The sequence below is a fragment of the Microcebus murinus genome, chromosome 7, assembly GCF_040939455.1.
Source record: "Microcebus murinus isolate Inina chromosome 7, M.murinus_Inina_mat1.0, whole genome shotgun sequence".
Classification (NCBI taxonomy): Eukaryota; Metazoa; Chordata; class Mammalia; order Primates; family Cheirogaleidae; genus Microcebus; species Microcebus murinus.
In genome coordinates, this window is record NC_134110.1 from 90,580,001 (window position 1) to 90,605,222 (window position 25,222).

The window sequence follows — 25,222 nt, forward strand, 5'->3', positions numbered from 1 at the left end:
TCTGACTCTGAGATGTAAATCTGAAAATCACTGCTAATTGGAGTCATCTACAACTTGGAAATGGCTTTGTTTTACAAAAACCAGTTACACAGGACTTAATTTTTAGCCTTTTGTAGTCTAAGGTTGCTCAGGAATTATATAGAGATGAGTGTTACTTAGGCGCTTAGGAGGGCTGCAGGCTGAAGAAACAGATTCTGGAAATCAGGACATGCACATCTTGGCAGGCCATTATCTTGCCCATCACAGAGATCATGTCGCCTTAGTTGGAACCCTCTGTGTGAGTCAGAGAAGCAGGCAGTGCACTGCCAGGTGAGTGCATTTCCAGTCTAGGCCATGGCAAATGTGTTTTAGCCTACATACCATTTGAAATTTAGAAACAGAATGTTATTTATTCTCAAATAATTAAGATTTATGCGTTTTGGTATAGAAAAATGCACATATATTTTTTCTATTATGTTCTAATGTAAGAAAACAGGAAAATAAATGGATGACTCATGAAACCTATGTGACACCTCCCACTCTGGTAGCATGGTGCCCTGGATTAGGTAGTGAGCCCCTGAAGTTCTTCTGTTCCTCGGCCCTGCAGGGACACTGCTGGGGCTCACAGTCAGCATATCCCTCCTTGATGCTTCTCTGCTACAATGCTTGTGGGCTCAGAATGATCGCAGGTGATCCTGGATAGCAGTGCCTGTTGGCCCCACGAGATCCTCATGCAGCTCCTTCTCAGATGAAGAGTTGATCCTTGTTTCCCTGTGGCTGAAGGGGCGTTCTGCAGAACTCATTCCCTCATTCACAGGCATTCATGTGCTTGCATTTGCTGCACATCATTGTAACCAGAAACTAGCACTTTGTGGGGAACATTGGCCAGAATCCATCTAGCAATTTGATTCTACCATCTGATTCTGATTCTAATTCATGCACTGTTCTCATTTTAACCACTCTTGGACCAGCTGCCTGGGCAAGCTGGGAGTGGAAGTAAAAAATTCCATGTGAGAAAGGAAAATGAGGTCTAGGAAAGAAAGATAAGGTGAGCTTTGTGATTTGTAAGTTGCCATTCAAAATAGTCCTGACCTTTTGCTTAAAGAGACCACAGAAAGGAAATGTAGTGGCTCAAATTATCCACAGTTTGGGCTATTTATCTCAGTGTTTCCTCTAAATGGCAAGCAGCATTTGTTTATTGAGTAGGGTTCCAGGCACTTGCTGGTTACTGGGGCCATTAATACTGGGTATATTCAAAGGTCTTGTTGGGAGAGAGAGTTTATATGCTTCAGAAATCACATTACATTTGTCTGTATTTGTCAATGTATACAAATTCATGTAAAACCACCTTACATTTGTTAAACACTTGACTTTTCAAAATTCTTTCACCTCAGCTATTTTATCTGGTCGTATAGCAACTCAGAAGGTAGTCAGGGCAGATATGAAAACAGAAGTATAGATTAGCCATCTTCTTCTTACCTCACTTGGGCACAGGGCTAGTTAGCGAAAGGTTAGATTAGAACCAGGACTCTTAACTTCAAACCAAGGCTCTTTCGACTTGATTATGCAGGAAAAAAATTCCAGTAACTCAAGAGTTAGAACAGAATTTTAATGACTTCAGAACTGTCAGAGCTATAACACTAATTCTCACTTACAATATATATTTAGCAGCAATTGACTATAATTTTGTGGTGGGGGGAGTAAGAAAGAAAAAACAAAATGGCATTTCATGCAATATTATATAAAAACATAACATCTTGAAAAATGTAATATTATATAAAGAAATAAGAAAGACCTAGATAAAACAAACACTTTTGCTGCTGTACTATTTTAGAAATAACACATGGTTTCTACCACATGACGAATATAAGAATCGAGTAAATGCAGAGACCACCTCTGGGCTTAAATTGTTCAACATGCATAGAGCTGAGCAACTTCTGGTCAATACAATTAACTCCACTAAAAATGGGGTGATATGCCTTTACATTTAAATTTAGACTACAGGATTTAGTATCCTTACTTCATGTGTTTTTGTTCCTTAGTCTGGCCAATCTGGGCCAATTATACAAAAATTAGTTTACTAAAAAATGATAATACATTGGGGCTGGTTCACGCTCAGAATGATTTTCTGGATCATTTATGAGATTTAACCAGGTTGAAGTTTATTTTGCTTTGTTTTGCTTATAAACTACAGCTGCTGGAATGGTATGTTTTGTTTTGGTTTTTTGTTTTGTTTTGTTTTGTTCTTTTGTTTTTCAAGACAGAGTCTCGCTCTATCCCCTAGGAGTTCACTGGTGTCATCATAGCTCACAGCAACCTCAAACTCCTCGGCTCAACTGATCCTCTTGTCTCAGCGTCCCAAGTAGCTGGGACTACAAGTGCATGCCACAACACCTGGCTAATTTTTTCTCTTTTTGGTAGAGATGTGGTCTTGCTATTGCTCAGGCTGGTCTCACTCCTGAGTTCAAGTGATCCTCCCGCCTCAGCCTCCCAGAGTGCTAGAATTACAGGCATGAGCCACCATGCCCAGCCTTGTTTTAAAACCAAAAGTACACACAAAATCTGTTTCTTCCTGGTTTTACTTGTCAGTTGTTAGTAAATGCCAATTTTTAGTGTTCCAAAAATATACTTTAAAATGTGATTTGTCTTTTTAAAATCTAACTATCTCTTCCTGCCTCTTGAAATACTTTTGTAACCTTATTGAATATTGACAGGGAAAAGGCTACACACACAAAAAAAAAATTCCTTGTAAATTCTCATGTGTATTTTGCTGATACTGTTCACAGTAGATATGAATACTGCATTTAGTTAAATGGATGAAAAGTGGCTTCTGTTTTGGAATACTACTTCGGTCTGTGAGGAATCAGGTCTGGCTCACATAAAGGGCTGGCTCATACAGGCTGTCCAGTGCCACTGTCTTACCTCTTGCAAAGAGCATAAAATAACTCCTCAGGCCTTTATTCGTCAAAGTCGAATGTGTTTCATTAGGAATTCTACTCAAAGAGAAAGTCTGCATACTGAGAAAATTATGTAGCAATCATCTTTCCCTAATCTAAAAATAAAATACAAATATGGAAAAGTTCACAGCATTTTATGCCCCAATGCTCCCCCATGACCACCTGGAGATGTGGCTGAACCAAGGGGAGGTCCTGTGGACTATCAGTGGGCACACCATCAGGAGTCTGTGCAGTAGCATCGAGGTTCTTCTCTGATTAGCTGTGTTTTCTCATTTGCATTTGAAGGCTGGAGAACAACTGGAAAGTCCACATCTAAAAATAAACAAAGCAAAACAATAAATACCCTCTTCTCATGTTATAGTTCTTTTAATGGGGCAAGTGATGGGTATGTTTGTTGAAATTATGTCTGATAAATCAATTCATCAGATATTAATATGCCTACCTTTTTAAGGACTTCAGAAGGGAGGAGGCACTGCCTGCATTCTTCATTCAAGTTCTGTCAGTCATATAATTTGAAAACCAAAGCACTAAACCCAGCTTTCACCTGAGGGCACTTGTTGAACCTGGTGGACTTGAATTGTAGCTTTCACCATCTTGTGGGGATGGAGACAGGACCACCACATGTAGTTGTGCAGGTTGGACACTGCACAACTCCAGAGGGTACCTTTCATATAGACTACAGTGTATATCTATGTGAAAGGTGTAGGTTATGTGAAAGATTCCCGCTCAAATTCTGTAGTGTGCAATTGCATGCCTGGCCCTTGTTGGGATAAGAGTCAAAACCGAGGGCTTATTTAGGTGGAGAGTGTAATAATAGGAAGCTCCTCACATGAAGCTAGTGCCCCAAATGGTTATGCTCTCTCTAAAATCACTATGCCCCTAAATCTACAAGGAGATTCATTAGTCTTAAATTTTGGTGCTGAGTTGAGGGAGCTACCCTAAAAATGTTTAATGGCAAGCCAATGAACACACAAGTTGGCAGACAAAGTTTTCAATACTATGTGTTCTAAGAAACCTCAAGATGATAATTTAGTTTAAAGTGGTGCAATATAAGATGTACTACCAGGTACTGAGCAGAAATGAATGACCTTGTCTTCAAACTAGGCCTCAAGGAATCACTATAAGATTGCAAAATACATATGCTAATAGTAAAAACAAATAGAGAGAGAGATAGGAGAGAAGGTGATTACACTTAGAAATAATGCACACTCAGTGAAATACAGTAGAAATAATAGAAGGCCAAATTAGACCCAGAAAGACTTCAAATACTGCACTTATCAGACACAAACACAAAAGAATTACATTTCTAAAGTTATCAAATAGATCTTTAAATTAATAAAAATCAAACTTTTAGAGATTAAAACCATGAAATTAAAAAAAAATTCAAGAAAAGGTTTAATAGCTAAAGACAGAATTAATGAAGTAGAAGACAAGTCTGAAGAGACTATCCAGAATGTAACACAAAGAGGTAAATATGAAAGAGGTTAAAAAACATGAAGAACAGTGATAAGATCTGATTTATATCTAACTCAATTTTCAGAAAAAGACTGAATAAAAAGAAGAGAGGCAACATTTGAATATTTGATGGGTAAAAATTTTCTAGAGTTGATTAAAGACACCAATACACAAATCCAAGAACTAGTTAACATAAATTAAAAAGAAACTCATATTTAAAACATGTTAGTGACATTGAACACCAAAGACTAAATAGTCTTAAAAGCAATCTTACTTCTCAGTAGCCAATATAGAAGCTAAAAAAAAACTATGGAATTGTATCTTCAACATGCTGAAAGAAAATAACCTAGATTTGTTGACAGACCCTCTTATTAAGTTACATTCCTTTTTCAAAAGGTTATTATAGACAAGTATTTTTAGACAATAAAAACATAAACTTTGCCACTAGCAGATCCAATTACAAAGATGTAATTCAGGCAAAAAGGCAGTGTTATCAGATGGAATATTTGAGCTGTAGAAAGAAATGATTGGCAAAGAAAGTGGTAAATATGTGGATAAAACCAATTATTGACTATGTAAAGCAATAAAAAAATTTATGAGGTTTAAAATTGAGAAAAATCTAGAATGCAATAATAGTATTTAAGTCAGAAAGGGGATGATCAGAGCTAAAATGTTATAAAATTCTTATATTGTTCAAGAGGAGGGTTAAAGGTAAGAAATAACTTTAAGCCTTATAAATTGTGTGCTTGATAAATCTCTAGGGTAACTCTAAAAGCATAAAACAGAGAATATCATTTCCAAATCAGAGAAGGGGAAGAAATGAAATAAGAAATAAAATAGAAAGAAATTAATTGGCCAACTAATATATATAGAAAAAAATTAGCCTGGCATGGCGGCACATGCCTATAGTCCCAGCTACTCAGGAGGCTGAAGCAGGAGGATTGCTTGAGCCCAGGAGTTTGAGGTTGCTGTGAGCTAGGTTGATGCTACCGCACTCACTCTAGCCTGTGCAACAAAGCGAGACTCTGTCTCAAAGAAAAAAAAAAAAAGAAAGAAAAATACTCTATAAAAAAAGAAAGAAAAAAATAGGAACAGAAAAAAAACATGTCAATTTAAATTGATAATTATAATGATAAAAATACTAACAGAAAACATGTATATAGCCCTTTTCGTGTACCCAGCACTGTTATTTGCACTTTATTAACTCAGTAGTTATAATAGTGCTATGAGGTAGGATTATTATTATACCCATTTTAAAGATGAGGAAACTGAAGCACAGACTGTAACTACTCCAAGGTTAGACAGGTATTCAGACCTAGGTAGTATTTCTCAGAGTCTGTTCTTTAAAAACTATTTTTATACTATCTCTCACAAAAAGTAAGTTAGAAAAGAATCAAAATATATCATTTGTTATAATAAATACAAATGGACTTGATACTCTATTCGGAAGAAAAATATTATCAGACCAAATCTTAAAAACCCCAGCTATATGCTGTTTACAAAAGAAACATCAAAAAACATGATGATAAGAAGTAGAGATAAAAGGATGAAAACATATTTACCACACACACTCTAAAGAAATCTACAGTAACTATATTTTAACAGACAAAATAAAAGACAAGAAGCATTACTAGAGATAATCAAATGTTCAATTCACCAAGTAGCTATAAAAATTCTAAACTTATATACACTAAAAACATGGCCTCAAGATACATAAAGCAAAAATTGACAGAACTGTATAGAGAAACAGAAAAATTTATTATCGCAGTGGAAGATGACTGCTTCACTCAGTAACTGAAAGCAAGGAAAAAAATATTTAACCATATGAAGAATTTGAAAAGTACTATGTCATGGACTGAACTGTGTTTCCCCCCAAATTCATATGTTGAAATCCTAAATCCCAGTACCTCAGAATGTGGCCACATTTGGAGATAGGGTCTTTAAAGGGTAATAAAGTTAAAATGAGGTCATTAGACTGGGCCCTAATCCAGTAGGACTGGTGTCCTTATAAGAAGAGGAGATTTGGACACAGAGGAAACACCATGTGAAGTCACAGGGAGATGACCAGCTATAGGACAAGAAGAGAGGTCCCAGAAACCAACCCTGCTACCTTGATCTCTGACTTCTAGTCTCCAAGACTGTGAGAGAATAAATTTCTGTTGTTTGAAACACCCAGTCTGATACTTTGTTTTGGCAGCCCTAGCAAGCTAACACATATAATAAATTAGCTTTATTTAATAGGTATATATAGAACAAGAACCTAACAAATGCGGAATGAATTGTTTTGAAGCAATGTGGAACATTTGTAAAAATTGACCAAGTTCTAGGCTGGAAAGCAAGTCTCAAGGCATTTCAAAGTATTGGTATCATACTGTTGACATTCTCTGATCAAAGAACAATTAGATGCAAACAACAAAAAGAAACCTGGAAAACTCACACAGGTTAAAAATTAAAATACACACAGGCCTAATTTATAGACCAAAGAAAAAATCATAATAGAAATCAGAAGATATTTAGAACTCAGATGATAAGAACATGTATGTTTGTGTGTTTCTCTGTGTGTGTCTGAAGCTAAAGTGTAACTTATAGGAAGATTTATAGTCTTAAATATTTAATACAAGATAAGAAGGGCTGAAAATTAAGAAGTATAAAAATTTAAAAATTAGAAAATGCACAATAGAATAAATTGAGAAATAATAAAGAACAGAAACTAAATAGAAACAAATATAAAAGAGAATAAAAAGTTTATTTGAGAAAACTGATAAAATTGTCAAACATCTGGTGAGAATGATTAAAAAAGAGACAGCAGAAATGCCAATATAAGGAATGAAAAATGGGTCAATGATGTAGATAATACTATAGAAGTATAAAAATATGAGACAAATTTGAAGAATCCATTTTTTGAAAGAAGAAAGGAAACCTGAATGGTTTATAAACATTAAATTAATTGAATTAATAATTTAAAATTTGCACACACATTAGCCCAGAAAGTTCTGCAAAACCCTGTAGAAAGAATCCCAATATTACACAAACGTTTCAAGAGAAGTAAAAAAAGAAGGAATACTTCCTAATTTATTTCATGAGGCATAATCTTGATACCAAACCCAGTAACAAATTTTGAGAAAGGAAAATTATAGGCTGCTTTCACTCATTAACATTGTTATAAATATCAAAAACAAAATATTAGCTAATTTATTTCATCAAAGAATAAAATAGTTAATACATTATTACTGCATTGGGTTTAATGATCTGAGGAATGCAAGGTTGTTTTAACATTGAAAAATCAATTCATATAATTCTTCATATTAACAGATTAAAGAACAAAATCATGATGATCTCAACTGATGAAAAAAGTATTTGATAAACTTTCACACTCATGATAAAATAAAAGTCTAACAAAATAAGAATAGAGGACAACTTTGTTAACCTGACTGACAACCTACAGCAAACCTAACAACTATGATGCAACCTTGAAAGCACCTTTTCATCAACATTTTACTAGTAGCCTTAGCAAACACAGAAAGGTAAGAGAAAGGAAAAAAATAATAAGGGTTCAGAAAGGAAAAAAATCAAAACTAACACTACTCACAGAAGATATAAACAGTTATGTAGAAATCTTAAAGAATTTACAAATAAATAATTAGACATAGAGAATTTAGCTAGATTCTTATATTCAAAATTAATGTTTTTAAAAAGTGCATTTCTATATACCAAAAAGCCAAGGAGAAATCTAATATATATATGATTTATTGATTGATAATAAGTGGTAAAGTATTCAAGAATAAATTTAACCAAAATATATAAGATATATCTTTAGTGAAAGCCCATGAAGAAGACCTAAATAGATGAAGAGATATACCACATCACATATTAGAAGACTCAAATTCTTGAAGATGTCAGCTCTACCTAATTGATCTGTAGAGTCAATGCAATTCTAACCCAGATCCCAAAAGGTTTTGCTTAAAGAACTTATATTAAAGAATTTGACAAAGCTGATTCTGAAATTTATATAGAAAAGCAAAAGGCCAAGGATGCATGACTCTCATGAAGAACAAGTGAGGAGGACTTGCCTAAACAGATACTAGGACCAGGCCTGGTATTGCATACAAATATTAATAGACAACATGACCAATGGACCAGAACAGAAAGCCCAGAAACTACTCCATATATCTACAGAAACTCAATATATATCTAACCAATATTAGAAATCAGTGTGCTGGGACACTTTGTTTTCTATCTGGGAAAAAAATGAAATTGGAACCCTATATCATACCACATGTAAAAGTCAATTCCAGGTGATTAAACACTTACATGTGAAAATGCAAAACTATAACATTTTGAGAAGACTGTATAGGAGAACACATTTATATCCTTGAGATAAGATTTCTTAATCAAAACATAAAAATCACTAAACATAAAGGCAAAATTGAAAGTTTGCCTACATTAAAATTAGGAACTGTGGTTCATCAATAGATACTGTAAAGAGTGAAACACAAAGCCACAAACTGGAAGAATTTTTTTTTTTTTTTTGAGTTGAGTTCTCACTATTTTGCCCAGGCTGGTCTTGAACTCCTGGGCTCAAGCATTCCTCCTGCCTCAGCCTCCTGAGTAGCTGGGATTATAGGAACACTCCACTGCATCTGCCTAAGAATATATTTTAAATAAGCATAATCAGTGAAGAATTAATACCCAAGATATTTTAAAAATCACTAATGAAAGGGTAGATCATATAATTAAAAACCTGCAAAAGATCTGAATGGGCATTTCACAGAAGGAGAAACCCAAATGACCAATAAGCATATGAAAAGATGTTCAAACTTCCTAGTAATCAAGGAGGTAAAAATAGAACCACAATGGTATATCATTTCCCACCCACCAGATGGGTACACATTTACAGTCTGGTGATGTCAAGTGTTGGCAAGGACGTGGGGCAACAAGAACTCTTGTTAACTGTTCGTGGGAATGTAAATTAGTGCAATAATTTTGCAGAACTATTCTTATCTAATAAGTTGTCGATGTACATACCCTTTGGCTAAGGAATTCCACTCCTGTGTATATACCTAGAAAAACCCTAGAATACGTACACAAAGAGGTACGTACAAGAGCATTCATAACAGCAGTTTGTAATGGCAAAAAAGCAGAAACTACTCAAATGTCCATCAACAGTAGAATGGACACATAAATAACGGGATGTTCTCCAAGAATATTATACAACAGTGAAAATAAATGAAATGACAGTCATGATATGAATGAATCTCAGAGATGTAATGTTGAGTGAAAAAAAAGCAAGTTGATGAAGGATAATTATGAAGTATAAGTCCATTCATTTAAAATTCAAAAATATGCAAAACCAAGTGATAGATATACCAATTAGGAATATAAATACATAGCTGCAATATGAGAAAGAATAGTAAGAAATGATTACAAGCAATTTAAGATAATTACTTCTGAGAAGGGAAAAGCAAACAAGGAAGTCTAAAAGTAATGGCAATATTCTTTTCTCTGAGGTAGAAAGTCAGGGCATATTTATTTGTATCTATTTAATACTTAATAAAAACAATACCAGATAAAGCAGTTAAGAGAATTAACCCAAAAGCCTCAATCGGGAACTAACGGAGTTGGGGCTCAACACGGCAGTGTCCAACTCCAAAGCCCTCTGTGTCAGCCCTGGCAGTACCGCTCTCCAGGTGGTGGCATAAAAGGGTGGTAGGTCCCTTTCCCAGCTCTGTCACGCCTCCCTTTAAGCCCGTGGGATCCTCCACTCCCTGCCATGGAAGAATTTGTAGGGAACAAAGAACCCTCTCCTTTTCTAAAGGAAGCACATTTATGAATAGTTTCTTTCTCTAGTCAAATCTTGGCTTACCCTTCCCTCTATTATTTTTCTTTTAATTGAGGCGAGATTCACTTAAATTAACCATTTTAAAGTGAACAATTCAGGGGCATTTGGTATATTTACTATGCATAAGTATATAATTTACAGCCTCTATCTAGTTGAAAAACAATTTCATTGCCCCAAAAGGAAACCCGGCACCCATTAAGCAGGTGCTCCCTGTTGCCTTCTCCCCCACTCCCCACCAGGCCCTGGCAACCACCAATCTATATGCTTTCTTCATGTGTGGATTTATCAATGCCGAATATTTCATATGAACAGAATCATACGATATTTGTCCTTTTGTGCCTGGCTTCTTCCACTTAGCATTCTGTTCCCAGGTTCATCCACACTGTAGCATGTAGCAGTACTTCGTTCCTGTTTTTATGGCTGAATAATATTTCCCTTCTCCTCTACCTCTTTGCACTTTTCTCCACACAGTGTCTTAACTCCTTTCCCCCTTGTCCAAGTTAATCCTACTGCCCTTGCTCTTCTCTAGCAGGCTGCTGGGGATTCCAGCTCTTTCATTGATCATATTTCATTCTGATAGTTTGATCCCTTGAATAAGCATAACTCGGTTTAGGTTTCTTTGCAAATACAGTCTTTGCACAATTTCTGCTTCATTCAATTACTCGATAAAACTATTCAATAAAACAGCCCACTATGACTCCACCTGCCCTGCCTGACATGAAGGACACTATTTGCTATCTTATTCACAAGGACACAGGGAAAGATTGTGCCAAATGCTCTGCTTGTATTAAGATTCACCCCTTCTAGAGTTCTCCATCTCCACAATCCCATATTCCTTAACTCCTTCTCCATTCTTTAAATCTTCTGCTTTAAATGTCACTAGCTGTCCTCACCTGCATTCATGTGAGGCTCCCTAGTGTTTATTTTCACCGCCCCTATGTGTTTCCTTTGGTGGACTTATTGTACCTGTGGGCTTATTGTACTTGATTGTACCCAATCAACTAGCTATTTGTATGGGTATCTGCTTAATATTTGTCTCCTCTACTGGGTTGTTAGATCCAAGATAACCGGGAAGCATGTCTTTCTTTTATCAGGCAAATATTAAGTGATCAATAAAAGTTTGCTGTTGAACAACTATCTCAATAAACCTTGGGGGCCAAAAATCAAAGAAACCTCGGGTCCACTTTGAGCTGTTTTTTTGGAGAGCTTTCTGAGCTGATTCAGCTATCCTACTGGCCTGGCCTAAAGCCTTGATAATGCTGACTTTTTTACATTTTATAGTAAAGTGTTCTAGTCTAGTTGCAAGCATTATTTTCTATGCATTATTTTTAGAAATACGTTCCTTTAGATCAGAGGGAAAGGGGGTAGGAAGGAGATTGAATGGGGAGTGGCAAAAAGAGGAAGGATAAATTTAATCTCTTCCTTGGTGCCCTTTTCCTGGGAAGTAAGATGTGATGAATGCTGAACAGCAAATGTAAAAAACGTCTCAATATCTTGGCCAAGAGAGAGAGTCTAATTACAAGCCATATGGCCTTTTCAGCTCAGTGGTTGTGAATGTATTTGGGTTTTATCCAGGTGAGCGGCAAGAACAGTTAAGTAGTCAACAGATTTTTCTGTGCACTGAATCCCACATTTTTAGATTCAAGGTCAACACTATAAAATCTCCTTCTCCTTTAAATACTTTATTCCCCCTCCTCCAAAAACAAAATGGGAAAACCATGACTCCACAAGAAATGTTTCGGGTGTAGCTGGGAATTTTGGTTGAATTTTATTCCACTGCCTTCACCTTGGAAGAAGCATATTAAACTTAGCTCTTGTATTTTTAGTTTGCTTTGCCAGGGCGTTCAGAGGTAACCGGTAATGATTCAGGCTCTTTCTTCTACACCTTGTTACACTGTCGCACATACACATGTGCACACACACTCACATAACACACACATACACAGTCCTATGGAACAAGGTTCAACCTTAAGAGGGCTTTATAGGCTATAGGTTCTATCTCAAGATGGCCTATAAAGTTCTCTTAGCTAGCAGAATTGGGATTTCACTGTGGCCTTCAGCTAACAGAGGAGGAGTACTGTGTAGGGTCTAAATGAGCTTGTTTAAACACACTACTCAAAATCTCAAAAAGCAGAACTTCTAATTTGTGAACATGTGAAAGTAAGGGAAATAACCTGGGACCCACTTAGCATTTTACCTTTCAGGTTTTAAAAAATGGGGTAAGGGCTCCTCCAAGACACTCTCTCTTTTCCATTTAATCTTGATTGATTCATAAGAACAATAGAATTCTCCTGTGTTCCTAGCATCCCACTGGAAGTATATCACTATTTTGAGAAAGAGATGGGAATCTGTCTACAAGTTCTGTAGCTACCAGTGAATACTAAAGATACCACTGTTTGAACTTCACTCCCTTTATATCTTAAGGGTAGAAGCTGGATTATGTCCTTTGATATAGTTGAAAGAGACACAAAAACCCAAACAAATCTCTCCCCTCTGCTACCAAATCCCACCAGTACCACCACTGTTAAACAGAGACTGGTACCAGGTTACACCATCAAAAGGTACCTTAGACCTTAGCTAAGGTCAAGGAATAGGCATGTTTCAAACATATAACAGAATAAAAATATACAAACAGAATAACAAACATGCAAGAAAAAAACCTTTACATATATAAAATTAGAATTGTTAAAATTATCTCAAGGCAGGTGAAAAATTTCCAATGGGTTTTTTATAAGTCAATTAGTAAAAAATGATTAGCTATTTCAATTTTGAATTTTCATAAATTAAGAAATATTTATAATGTCCTATAACATGTTCTAAAAAGTGAGATTTGAGGTGTTTAGCCACTGAATTCAAATTATACATGTAGTTTTCTACTTAACCCCTGTTCTTTCCTCTTATTTGTTATTCTAGCAAGGTAAGAAGAGAAAGGGTTAAGCAGCTATTACTTTTATTTTGGAGGGAGGCTTGCCTCATATTAATTTTGCTATACTTTGTACCTTGGCATTTCTGGATAAAAGACAGGGACAATAATAGAAGAAAGAACTGCTAACCATTCTTCTTTAAAATCAGTGTTCATGTATGAAAAATAAATTTCCAGTTGGAATCTTCATATACTGGCCAAATCTCTAAGCACAGTATGATCTGTAGCATAGCATTTAGATGGACAATTAATATAAAGCCCTGGCTCCATCTACTCTTCCCCATCCCATCCTGTCTCATCTCAATGAGCTTCCCTCACCCCCTCACCAACCAAAAGCAGCATATTATGCTCTGGTAACATTTTGTCTTAGTCCTTGCCAGTAAATATTGGCTCCTCTGTTTTTATAAATATCCTTATCTAATATAGATTTTAAAATGTAAATGTAAAGATAGATAATAATTCCTCCAAAGAAAAATTTCTACTGACTAAAGTCATCAAGCTTGAAATCCATACAGGGAATTACTCTCCATAGAGTAATATACTTTCCCTGTATAGTCCATACAGGGAAATACTCTCAGTACAGGCTATATAACTTGCAAAACCCAGTGCAAAGTGAAAATGTGATATACTTTAATCAAAAATTAAGAATTTTAAGACAGTGACAGCATAGCAATAAACCAATTGGTAGAAACCCTACTGAGTGCAATAAGGCAAGAAAAAGAAATTAAAGGCATAGAATTTGGAATGGAAGAAATAAAACTGTTCCTATTTGCAGATGACATTATTATCTAAATAGAAAATCCCAAGTAATTCACACACACACACACACACACACACACACACACACAAATCCAAACTACTAAGTAACTTTAGCAAAGACACAGGATACAAAGATACAAAGCCAATACACAAAGGTAATTGTAAATACTTGCAATGGACAATTGGAAACAAAATTTAAAACCAATGCTATGTGTAATAGCTCCCCCCAAAATGAAATAATTAAGTATCCATCTAACCAAATAGTAGCACCTCTGTTATGCTGAAAACTACAAAATACTCATGGAATAAATCAAACGAGATCTAGATAAGTCAAGATACATGATGTATTGATGGATTGGAATATTCAACATAGTAAAGATGTCAGTTCTTTCCAAACTGATCTACAAATTTAATGCAATTCCAATAAAAATCTCAGCAGTATTTTTCTGTAGATCTAGACAACCTGTTTATAAATTTTACATAAATTGTATATAAAAGCAAAGATACTAGAATAGTACCTAGAATCTAGTATCTAGAATAGTATCATTGTTTTGATAAACAATGAAGTTGGAGGAATCACTACCTGATTTTAAGATTTATTGTAAAGCTTCAGACAGCAAGACAGTGGGATTGGTGAAGGGACAGACATGTAGATCGATGAGGCAGAGTAGATAGTACAGATATTGACCAATAGATATATGGTCAACCAATTTTTGACAAAGGTACAAAGACAATTCAAGGGAGAAAGGATAATCTTTTCAACAAATTGTGTTAGACTAATTAGATTCCATATGCCCAAAAAAAAAAAAAAAAGAGTCTGGACTTAAACCTCACACATTACACAAAAGTTGTCTCAAAATGGGTCATAGGCCGGGCGCGGTGGCTCAAGCCTGTAATCCTAGCTCTCTGGGAGGCCGAGGTGGGCGGATTGCTCAAGGTCAGGAGTTCAAAACCAGCCTGAGCAAGAGCGAGACCCCATCTCTACTATAAATAGAAAGAAATTAATTGGCCAACTGATATGTATATAAAAAATTAGCCGGGCATGGTGGCGCATGCCTGTAGTCCCAGCTACTCGGGAGGCTGAGGCAGAAGGATCGCTGGAGCCCAGGAGTGTGAGGTTGCTGTGAGCTAGGCTGATGCCACGGCACTCACTCTAGCCTGGACAACAAACCGAGACTCTGTCTCAAAAAAAAAAAAAAAAAAAAAAACAACAAAAAAAAATGGGTCATAGATCTAAATATTAAACATAAAACTATAAAATTTTTTGAAAATGTTAGAGAAAATCTTCATGACATAAGATTTCTCAGACATGACCAAAGGCACAATCCATTTAAAAAAAATCAATATATTTTATTTTACCAAAATTTTTCCTCTGCAAAGAAGCCATAAAATAAACATAATAACATGTGAATATGATATCATTTTGTAAAACAAACAAAATGCATAAATATTTGCACAAAAGTTTTAAAAAGTGTGATGGTATCCTTGTGGTGCTGGTGGCCAAAAGGGTATAGAGTTACCTCTGACTCTATACCCTCCTGTTGTGGTTGAATTTTTATGGGCAACTCTTTCTTTCATATAAGGTTGAAAATCTCCCCACTGTGGGCAGTTTTCCAATGATGAGTCTCCTAGAAAAGCCCTGTAGAGGTGACCATTGACTCCTCAGATGCCTCCCCACTCTGGCACCCTAGGATTTTATCATTAGATCTGATGTGAGTATTGAAAAAACCCTGAGAAAATGTTTGCTAATTTTTATTTAATTTCAGAATCACTAAAATAAAATTCTCAAATCCCCAATGTCACCCCAGTGCCTCCTAATGGATTCAAGACCTTGATGAATGCTGTTTATCATGTGTCATGAGTCATTTAATTTCCAAGTGACTAGTAGCCTCTTTCAAGTGTATTTCCTAAATAGCTTTAGGTGGGTCCTCTTCTTTTGCAGAGTGGATCAGACCACAGTCCACTTATTGGACCACAGTTCTGAAAGCAGTCTTCAGATGGAGTCTGATTTCCATCATCCTTAATTGGCATTAATTTTGCCTGTAACTACAGTAAGTCTCTGAATTAGTGAAGTACAAATCTAACTAATGCAACTAGCTGACTGCAAATCAGGCACAGGTTCTCTCAATGAAATGTTAGCCCCAAGAGCAGTGGCAGGTTTGCCACATAGTTAACGAAACTTAAGCTCAAGGACCCTCACCTGTGCAGACCCTGCCAAGGGCCTGCTGGGGCCCTAGCAATGTGTCTACGTTTTTGTAGATTTGCAAAAGTAAGATATTTTGATCACAATCAACAAAAACAACTCTTTTCACTGTGACTTTCCTTCCATCACACTTGTCTGCCTGATAAGTGGCAATGGAGGGGCTGTGGACACTTTGGGGATTTGGTGAAGGGGGTAAAGATTTGAGGATAGGTTTCATTTGAGTTGAGTGGGATATGTTTTTGTGATTTGCGACAACTTGGTGTATAGTTAATTATTGTCAGCCGTACAAGGTGTAGGAATTTCTTTAGATAGACTCCTACAGCTTACCCTGCCAATTCACTTGCGGAGGTGTCACATGATATGAATGTGTCTGATGGGCTCTGCCCCTTGGGAGTATTGGGTGGTGGAGGGACAACAAGGCTTGAAATGTACAGAGTCAAAGGTGGTCTGTGGAAAACTCCCTCAAATCGTACAACCTATATATGAAATAAACTAGACAGGAGTTTTTCTGAATTTGACGACAACCCCTAAAAATGTAGACAGCATTATCAGTAATGAGTTGTAAAGCTGAAGGAAAATTTTCTACTCCACCAAAACTAAAAAAAGTAAATTGATTAAACATGCTAGAGGAAAGGCAATTAGTTTTCTATTCTTCCTATAGAAAATGATATAATAAAATTATTGTTACATGAAGAGGCAATCAAAGAATATGCAGCCACAAAGCATCAGGGCAAAAGTATTACAGAGGTGTGCCAGGCAGTTGATTAAACGATTGCTATTTTCCTAGATTTTGTGATATTTATGGTGTTTGTCAGTTTTGAAGCTTTGCAATTTGTTGTGATTTTCTTTTTCTCATTCTAAATAAATATTCACTTTCAGATCTAATTTTGTGTTCTTTTTTTTAAAGAGGGCTGCTCAAATTGTGTAAATTTCAAGCCCCACAAAACCTGGATTATCCCTGGATAGGAGCTTTTAAATATTTAGAAATAAGACAAAACTTTTCCTTTTGGTTAAGAATTCTTAATAACACAGCCAAATGGGATTGTGGTTTACTTCATCTGGAATCTGACCTCTGCAATGGAGTCGGCAGCTCTGGGGCGTCAGCACTGAGAACAGTGAGAGGCACAGAGATTCATCAGCAATCACCCAGCGGGGAGGAAACCTGGGTGGAATCTGGCACCGTGTGTGCATTTCTGTTCCAGAAAAGAAATATTCCACAAAGAAGGTCCAATGAAATGACCTGTTGGAGTTTTTATCTGATTTAAAACAAGAAAGACTTTTCAGAGAAGAGTGTGATAGAGTATATTTGGGATATCCAGGTTCAATTCACCTGTATTTGGTTTTCCCACTCTAAAGGAGAAGAGAAAGTAGACACAGTGAATAATGATGACAACACTCTCCTCTCTTACTGTCCCTTCCTGTCGTCTGTCAGTGACTGAGTACTGGGCCAGATTGATGGATGCTATGGGAGATACTGTGGACAATGGAGCCAGCAACCTGGACATAATCTTATAACAATTTCTCTCCCTCACAAGAGCAGATGGCGTTAATGCACCAGGATCATCACTTGTAAGCAAGTTGTGCCAATATCACCGGCCCTTGCCTGTACAGAAGGAGTTTCCATGCATATATCACTGCTTAACCCATTTATTAGTAATCTTTCTTGCTTGATCTTTTTGGTGTATATGCCCCCATTAAAAGATTAATTTGTCCTTTTATAGCTCAAATAAAACGAAGGAATATTATAATTACATTTCACCATGGGCCCACAATTTGGCTCCAAGGGCAGTAATAAAAAATGGTCAGAACACTTCCTCTGTTTGCTGGCCTGGCCACCCAGGGGTCCCCACAGTAAGGGGTCACAGGTTGTAAGTCATCAAAAAGAAGAAAATTCAAGGTTTGGCGGCTTTTCTTGACGTGCATTCCCTTCTATTCCAATAGAGATCCTAAAGCAACAGGCTGATCCTTGCTGGTCCCCCACCGTGGGACCCGGTGCTTGGTTGGGCCTATGAAAGTACACCCACTACCCCTGCCCCCCGCCCCCCAGCCCCCTGCTCTCATCTTACTCCACCTTTTTCCATGTCACTCTTGATCTGCTCCTCGAGATCCTCTGGGGACACGTAGAAGTCCTCCTCTGGCACCGATGACTTGGGCCGGCAGCGTCCACAGCAGCAGTTGCAGCAGCAGCACAGACAGCAGCAAAAATAGCAGCCCGTCAAGAGGCCAATGATGACAAACAGGGTCTAGGGGAAACAGAGGCAGGGCAAAATGGGGGGGTGAGGGGTGGCGTCGCAAGGGAAGAAACCCCAGAAATCAAGTCTGCACCCTTGTAGCCCCAGGGACCTGAAGACATGACAGTTCACCCCACAGACCACATACTGAATTAATGCATGCATAAAGCAATAAATAAATGAGTAGCTTCATCTAGTGAACAGCCCCACAAATATAAAAGGTTTGCTCACTAAGTTTGGCGTAGCTAAAGATTAAAAGAAACTCTCGACGTCCCCAAATTTGAAATTGTGAGAAGTCCAGTTTTGTGAATTGAGCAAAATCAAAGTATGATTTTATTAAAAATATATTATTTGAAATAGAAAGTGGCTTACACGCCATTCATTGGAATGCACCTGTTAGCCAATTAAGGAGGCATGAGGGACAAGATCACCTGTGTGCCTCTGCACTTCTTCAGTAACCTGAGGTCAAGACCCTAATCTAACGACCCTTACCTGGGTCCTGCCTGAGCCTCCAGCTGCCTGGGTCTGGCCCCAGGTGTGGGGGGGAGCTTCTGAGGGCTTGGGGAGCTTCAGGCACACACTTGCATGCAGGATCTCTTTGCTAAGGAAACTATATTTTCATTGCCTTAGGTGAATTACTCTGAAAACAACTGCAACACCCTCCTCCCTCACAGACTGCCTGCAAGGCTCTCCTATGCAGTGTTCTTGAGCCATTGCCCCAAGAAGCTCCTCCCTTCTTTAGCTACTTTTGCCCTTTTTGTTTTTACTGTGCAATTCCCACATTATTCTCGTCTCTGAAAGTTTTCTTTCCATTCATATACTGTTTTGTTCTTTCATTATTCCAACTAGATTGTTTGCCTTTTATGGGAAATAACCTTGCCTATCCCTTCCAATGTTCAGCACAGTACTAGGTACAAGTAGATGTCCAATATTTTTTTAAATACTTATCTTTGATGCCATGTTGATTCATTCAAGTAGTGTGTACATGATTGCGGTGTGCAAGGCCACTCTGATGGGCACCATGCAATTGGGTTTTGGTACAAGTAGAAGGGAAAGGTGTATTTTCTATGGCCTTATTTTTTAAAGAGCCACATCAGGAATTATTTTGTATATCTCTGATAGTAGTGGGAAGACTCTGCTTGTCTGTATGAATTTTGATCAATTTTGTCAACCTACTGGGGAAAGAACTGTATTCTCATTTTTACACAGGCTGGCCCCTATACACACTCAGGTGCCCATGGGTAATTATCTGGAACTGTAGAAGATGTATCTTCCCAAGGAAGAGAATCATGCCTAGAGCTGAGATTCCCGTGCAAGCCCACGGAAGCCCATATTGTCATGTGAACCTTCACCTATTGTCATAAATGACACTATCAGTATGTATACTCTTATTCCAAGTTCCAAATCTGCTCAACAGGAACTTGTCTCCCTCCCAAATCTTCAGCAACAATGGAGAAAAGGGTTTCAATGGGAATTCCAGGTAACCCCAAGAAAAAGAACCCTGGGGGCTGCAGTAGGCACTCGAAGCTTTAGGTTACAGACTCAGCATGCATATGCACAAAACACATTCTCTCTAGTGGAAAAAAGTAGCAATCAGAATGCTACTGAGCATGAAACCTGCCTCCTTTGGAGATTTGGGTTTTTATTACTATAGTAATTATTATTATTATTAATTGCAACTCATATGAATATGGAGTGGACTGTCCATAAAATATGCTGATGGACTAGATGTATGGCCCATGTATAAATATACTTTTATCAGGAGATAAGGATATTAGAATTCATAAACACATAAGAACCATCACCAAACATACATATATTAGAGATTCCTAGGAAACCAAACAAAATTTACTATACAAAAGCTAATCTTGATTGCACTGAGTCCTTAAAAATGTTGCCTTTTTCTTAACCAGATATCCATTTCAGTCTGTCTCCCTCCCCCCTGGCTCTCCAACTCCCTGTCCTTCACTACTTAATTCTCACCTTTCCCCCTCATTTCCTTCTCCACGACCTCACAGCAGGCTCCATGTGAGCCTCTGACATAATTACCACTCATTCTCCCCAGTATTGTGTTTGCTGATGTAGCCTAAGCTATAGATAGTAGAGTACATGGCTAAATTTGTCCTATAATAATTTATTAAGCAGTTGTCACACTAATAAATTATTTTTGGTTTTGAGCAATGAGTCAGTTCTTAATTAGTCATTACAGGGGATGAGGGGGCAGTCAGAATTAACCTGAAGCTCCAATTTCAAATATAATTAATGTCTAGAAGTATTTTAAGTCATGCAGTATTTTATAATTATTTGATGAGCTAAACCAAAAATGATCCTCACATAACAGCTTTCAGTGGAAGTGATATCTCTGTTATTTATAAGAGCTTAATAGTAGTAAGGTTAGACTTTCTCTGAAGTGGAATCTTAAAGAGTGAATAAGATCATGGTCTTCCAGGAAATTGTTTTTGAGAAAAAAAAAAAATCTGAATCACCTTTGCCCACCAGCTTGACAGCATGAAGTAGGTGTTAACGTTTTCGTCCCCAAATTGCTCGGCCACGTAGAGTCCCAGAGATCCGTACTTGTCATATATGTTTCTCTTGGAGACATCCGTGAGTATGGTGTGGGCGTTGTTGATTTCTTTAAACTTTTCGGCAGCGGCTGGATCATCTGGATTCTTATCTGGATGATGTTTCAGGGCCAATTTTCTTTTAAAGTAAAAGAAAAAAAGGGAGGAAAAGGGTTATTTGGCAAGAATTATGGATGACATTTTAGAAGGGCATCATTCATTTGTATATCCTTTATTCATGCAAATACTATGAAGTTAGTTTCACACTTATGGTGATTTTACTAAGAAATAAGGTTTTCTTTCAATGGTATCTCTTGTTTCTAATAATGCAGGTACAATGGTCTTACATCTGTCCTCACATCCCAAAGGAATTCTCAATAGCTGTGTTAGGCAGCTAGTGGGGGATGACAGTGGGTGCCTTGCAGTCCACCCCCACCCCTACAGGCTTTCACAGAGGCTCATGGGAGATCCGCATGCGCAGTGAGACTCAGATCACATCACTCCCAACTGTCTGATCAAAGTGGTTCCATGGTGACCTTTAAACCAGGAGGGAGGTCCCAATCCCGACACTATAAAACAAGACCCAGACCATAACCAAGCCCTTTTTTTCTCTCTTTTTTTTTTGCCGTGACAATGGGTCCGACCATTATCTGTGGCGTGTGTATCTCGCTTTGCAAACCTGGTATCCTGCTCTTACTCTGTAATCCTGTCTTTCTCTCCTCAATAAACCTCACTCTCTTGCTTGCCTTACTTTGGTGCATCTGGTCATTCTTTGTCCATGAGTGCTCCAAGGACCGACATTTCAGACTGCGGCCCAACAGCTGCATGTTGTTGAGCCTGAGACACTTTGCTGTTGGCAGCAAATGTGAAACTTCTCTTTACCTGGAAGCTGATCGCTAGCCCACCCCAACATGCAGAGGCCTTTAAGAGTTCCAGCAACAGGACCAGTTTACACCAAAATACCATTTAGAACTGGAAGAACTTTCCGGAATTAACAGAACTTCACAGCACATATTCTAAAAGTTCAACTCAGCTATCAAAAAAAAAAAAAAATATATATATATATCTAATTTATCCTCTCATAAACAACATTATGACCCCTTCATCCCTTCATTAGTCTTCCACAAGTCCTAACTCCCTTTTGTTTTTCTGAGCAAATATTGTGACTTCCCTTGTATTCAAATGCATATTTGGCCTCTTTCCAAATAGGTCTTTCCACTTCACATAATCTGTAGAAGTTTACTTGTGAGTAAAAGGCTGTCTGTCCTCTGGGGATCAGAAAGCAGTTCCTGAAGGATATGGCTGTCTGCTCTGCGTGTGGGGAGGTGAGGGTGGGATTTGGGGGCGTCCTTTATTCTTCAGTTATGCTCGAGTATAAAGGGCAACCTAGAAGATGCAAGTGAGAGCTCAGCTGCGAGCGTCAGTCTCTTGTCTGGGGCCATGACCCTCATTTCCCCTGCTGACAGATTTAAATAATGATTAAAGCTATGTTCAAAATTGAGCCTGTGCTATTTTTGCCACTAAAAAGTCAATTAATTTTATGTCTCTCTACTGGAAATTCCATATGACTCATTCTCCCTACTGTGCCTCTCCTGGGGTATAGGTGGGAATACACAGTGAGCTTTTGTTTATTGTATGGGTTTGGATCAATTAAAGTTGTTTCATTTTAATACAGTAATAAAAATCCAGAAACAGGGAAGCAAAGTAAAGTATACCTTACAAATCAATCAACATGAGAAATTGAACAAATCATGCCCATTTTAGGAATTGAAGTCATTAGGAAGTAGATGAATATTTCAGCAGCTCAGCAATAGGATGCTTAAAAAGTACCAAAATATTTAGAAACACAAATCATAATCCATTCTAACCCCAAACTCAGAATAAATTTAAAAACATAAAAACAATGATAGTCCATTTAAAATCTATTCAACCAGAACATTTCTCATCCTTTTTGAAAGATGTTTGGAGCATTTATAAATTCTTATACACAGGACCATTTGGCAACATGTGTTTTACGTGCAGAATTTCTGATGAACTCTGTTGCTAATAGCATTAATACCCATCTTTTCATTTAAAAAATTTTTATGTTTACTATATGCCAGTACAATTGTAAGCATGTTATGAAAATTAATTCATAAATCCTCACAATAACTCTGTGAGATAGATATAATTGTCACATTTTACAGATGAGGAAATGTAGACACTGAAAAGTTAAGTAACTTGCCTAACAAACATCACGCAGCTAATAATTAAAGCCAGGTTTTGAACACAAGCAAGCAAGCCTTGACCACGGACTCTTAACCACTATGCTGCCTCCTGTATTTATATTTTTACATTTAAAAAGTAAGGCACACAGAATATTTAGTAGGCCATTGTAAAGATGTTGGCTTTAGTCTGGGTGATGTGGAAAGCCATCAGAGTGTTTTGAGAAGAGTGACAGGAGAATCACTCAGTCTTGGAGGGATGAAGGCAAGGCAGGGGAGACTCTTGTGGGAGACTCTTGTAGTGATCCAGGCACATAGTTCATGGGTGTTTGGACCAGTGCGGTAGTGGAGGATATAGTGAGAAGTGGTTGGATTCTGGATATATTTCGAGGACTAGCTGATGGATTGGATGTGGGGTGGGAGGGAAAAAGAAGAATTAGGAGGCACCAGAGTTTTGGCCTAAGCAATTGGAAGTTTGGAGTACTATGTAATGAGATGGCATGAAATTGTTTTTGGCAGTGGGGAGTGGTTTGCTAGGATTCGGGAGCTCCATTTTGGACACCTTTGAGATGCCTATTAGATCCTTACAAGTGAAGATAGAGGCAGAGGGAAATGAGTCTGGAGTTCAGGCAAGAGTTACTGCAGGAAATGTACATTTGGGAGTTCTCAGCAGGCAGATGATATTTAGAACCATGGAACTGGAAGAGAGGGTCCAAGAAGTATAAGGACTGAGCTTTGGGAAGGGATAAGAAAGAGACGCTGACGATGCAGAAGGAAAAACCAGGGAGTGTGGGGTCTTAGGATCTGAATTAAGAAAGTATTTTAAGGAAGAGTGTGATCATCTCTGTCAAATGCTACTAGCCGGTCATGTAAGATGAGGACTAAGAATTGACCACTGGATGTAGTGATATGAAAATCCTTGGTGACCTTCACACACATACACACACACACATGCACACATATGCACACACATGCACACAGACAATTGCATATATGTCTTTACACAGAAAAATAAGCAGAAAAGAAATAGAAAAATGGAAGATTATAACCAAAATTAACAGTGCTTTTAGCTGCACATTGGCATTACATATTTAGTTTTAGGTTTTTGTTAAACTAAAACTTGATTTTAGTTAACTAAATTTATTTAGTTAAACTAAAAATTTAGTTTTTTGTCAAACTTCGTTCTAGCTTTGTTTGTGATAAAAACCTATACATAGTGTTCATGTGGTGTTTTCCTCTAAGCATTTTAAAGCTATCATCACAAATTTTATTCTCTTTGGATAGCTGAAAGTTTAGAATTTGTTCCCTTAGATGACCCATTGCCAAATTAAGGGGGAGGTAAAAAAAGAAAAAAGAAAAGGGAGAAAGAAACGTCCCCAAACTGTAACAATGCAACAATCATCATGAAAAAGCCTCCAGTGGACATTACTTTTAACGGCATACTATTCCTGGAATTCTCACTCTGGGCCTTGGACTAGAAGTGGCATGGCATTTCCCCCGTTGGTTTCAAAGATATCGCGTCTGGCCCTATCAAGTGAAAGTGCCGTTACTTCTGCCTTAAATGCAAGAAATCCCTGGAAGACGCCTCTTTACATACATTTTCTTGTTTCTGGGGTTCAGTTGTAGACCGACGCACACTACCCAAGACTTCACCAGAGAAGCCTGGCTTCGTGCCCTTTTTAAAGCTGCTTGGATCTCTGTCAGCTCACAAGGGCAGAAGTACCCCATCCATTCATCATACTCCCAACAACGGACTTGGCAAATTCAGAGGGCTGGAACACCTCTATTTGTAACAAATCCAATTCTCGGTCGTCAGCAGCATTTTGACTCCTCTTGGCAGATACTCTTGGCTCTGAGGAATCCTTGGGAAATATGGTGAGCAGAGGCAGCTGCCAAAATTACATAGCCATTCAAGGAGCTAGTAGTGCAATGCCCCACCCACCTGCAAATTGTCCTTAGAGCAAGGAAGCACCTGTGGAATTTAGGGGTTTAAGGAAGTACTTGGAGTGCATTTACATGGAATAGTCATCTATTCATTTTAAAGGTATTCCTTGTCATTTCTAATTTTATACTTAAAGTGACATAATATCCAGCCAGAATGTGAGCCTTTA

General features: G+C 37.6%; 1 protein-coding gene across 1 annotated transcript in view; it reads right to left on the reverse strand.

The window, feature by feature from the left end:
• Nucleotides 1-3,053: 3,053 nt before the first annotated feature.
• DNAJC5B (DnaJ heat shock protein family (Hsp40) member C5 beta) overlaps nt 3,054-25,222 on the reverse strand; it is a 73,060-nt gene continuing 50,891 nt past the window's right edge. The window contains exons 4-6 of the mRNA XM_012737190.2: nt 20,833-21,046; nt 18,187-18,358; nt 3,054-3,248 (exon numbers count right to left, since the gene is read on the reverse strand). Coding sequence (XP_012592644.1) covers nt 3,154-3,248; nt 18,187-18,358; nt 20,833-21,046 — 481 coding nt within the window. The 3' untranslated portion in view covers nt 3,054-3,153. The remainder of the gene's footprint in view (nt 3,249-18,186; nt 18,359-20,832; nt 21,047-25,222) is intronic.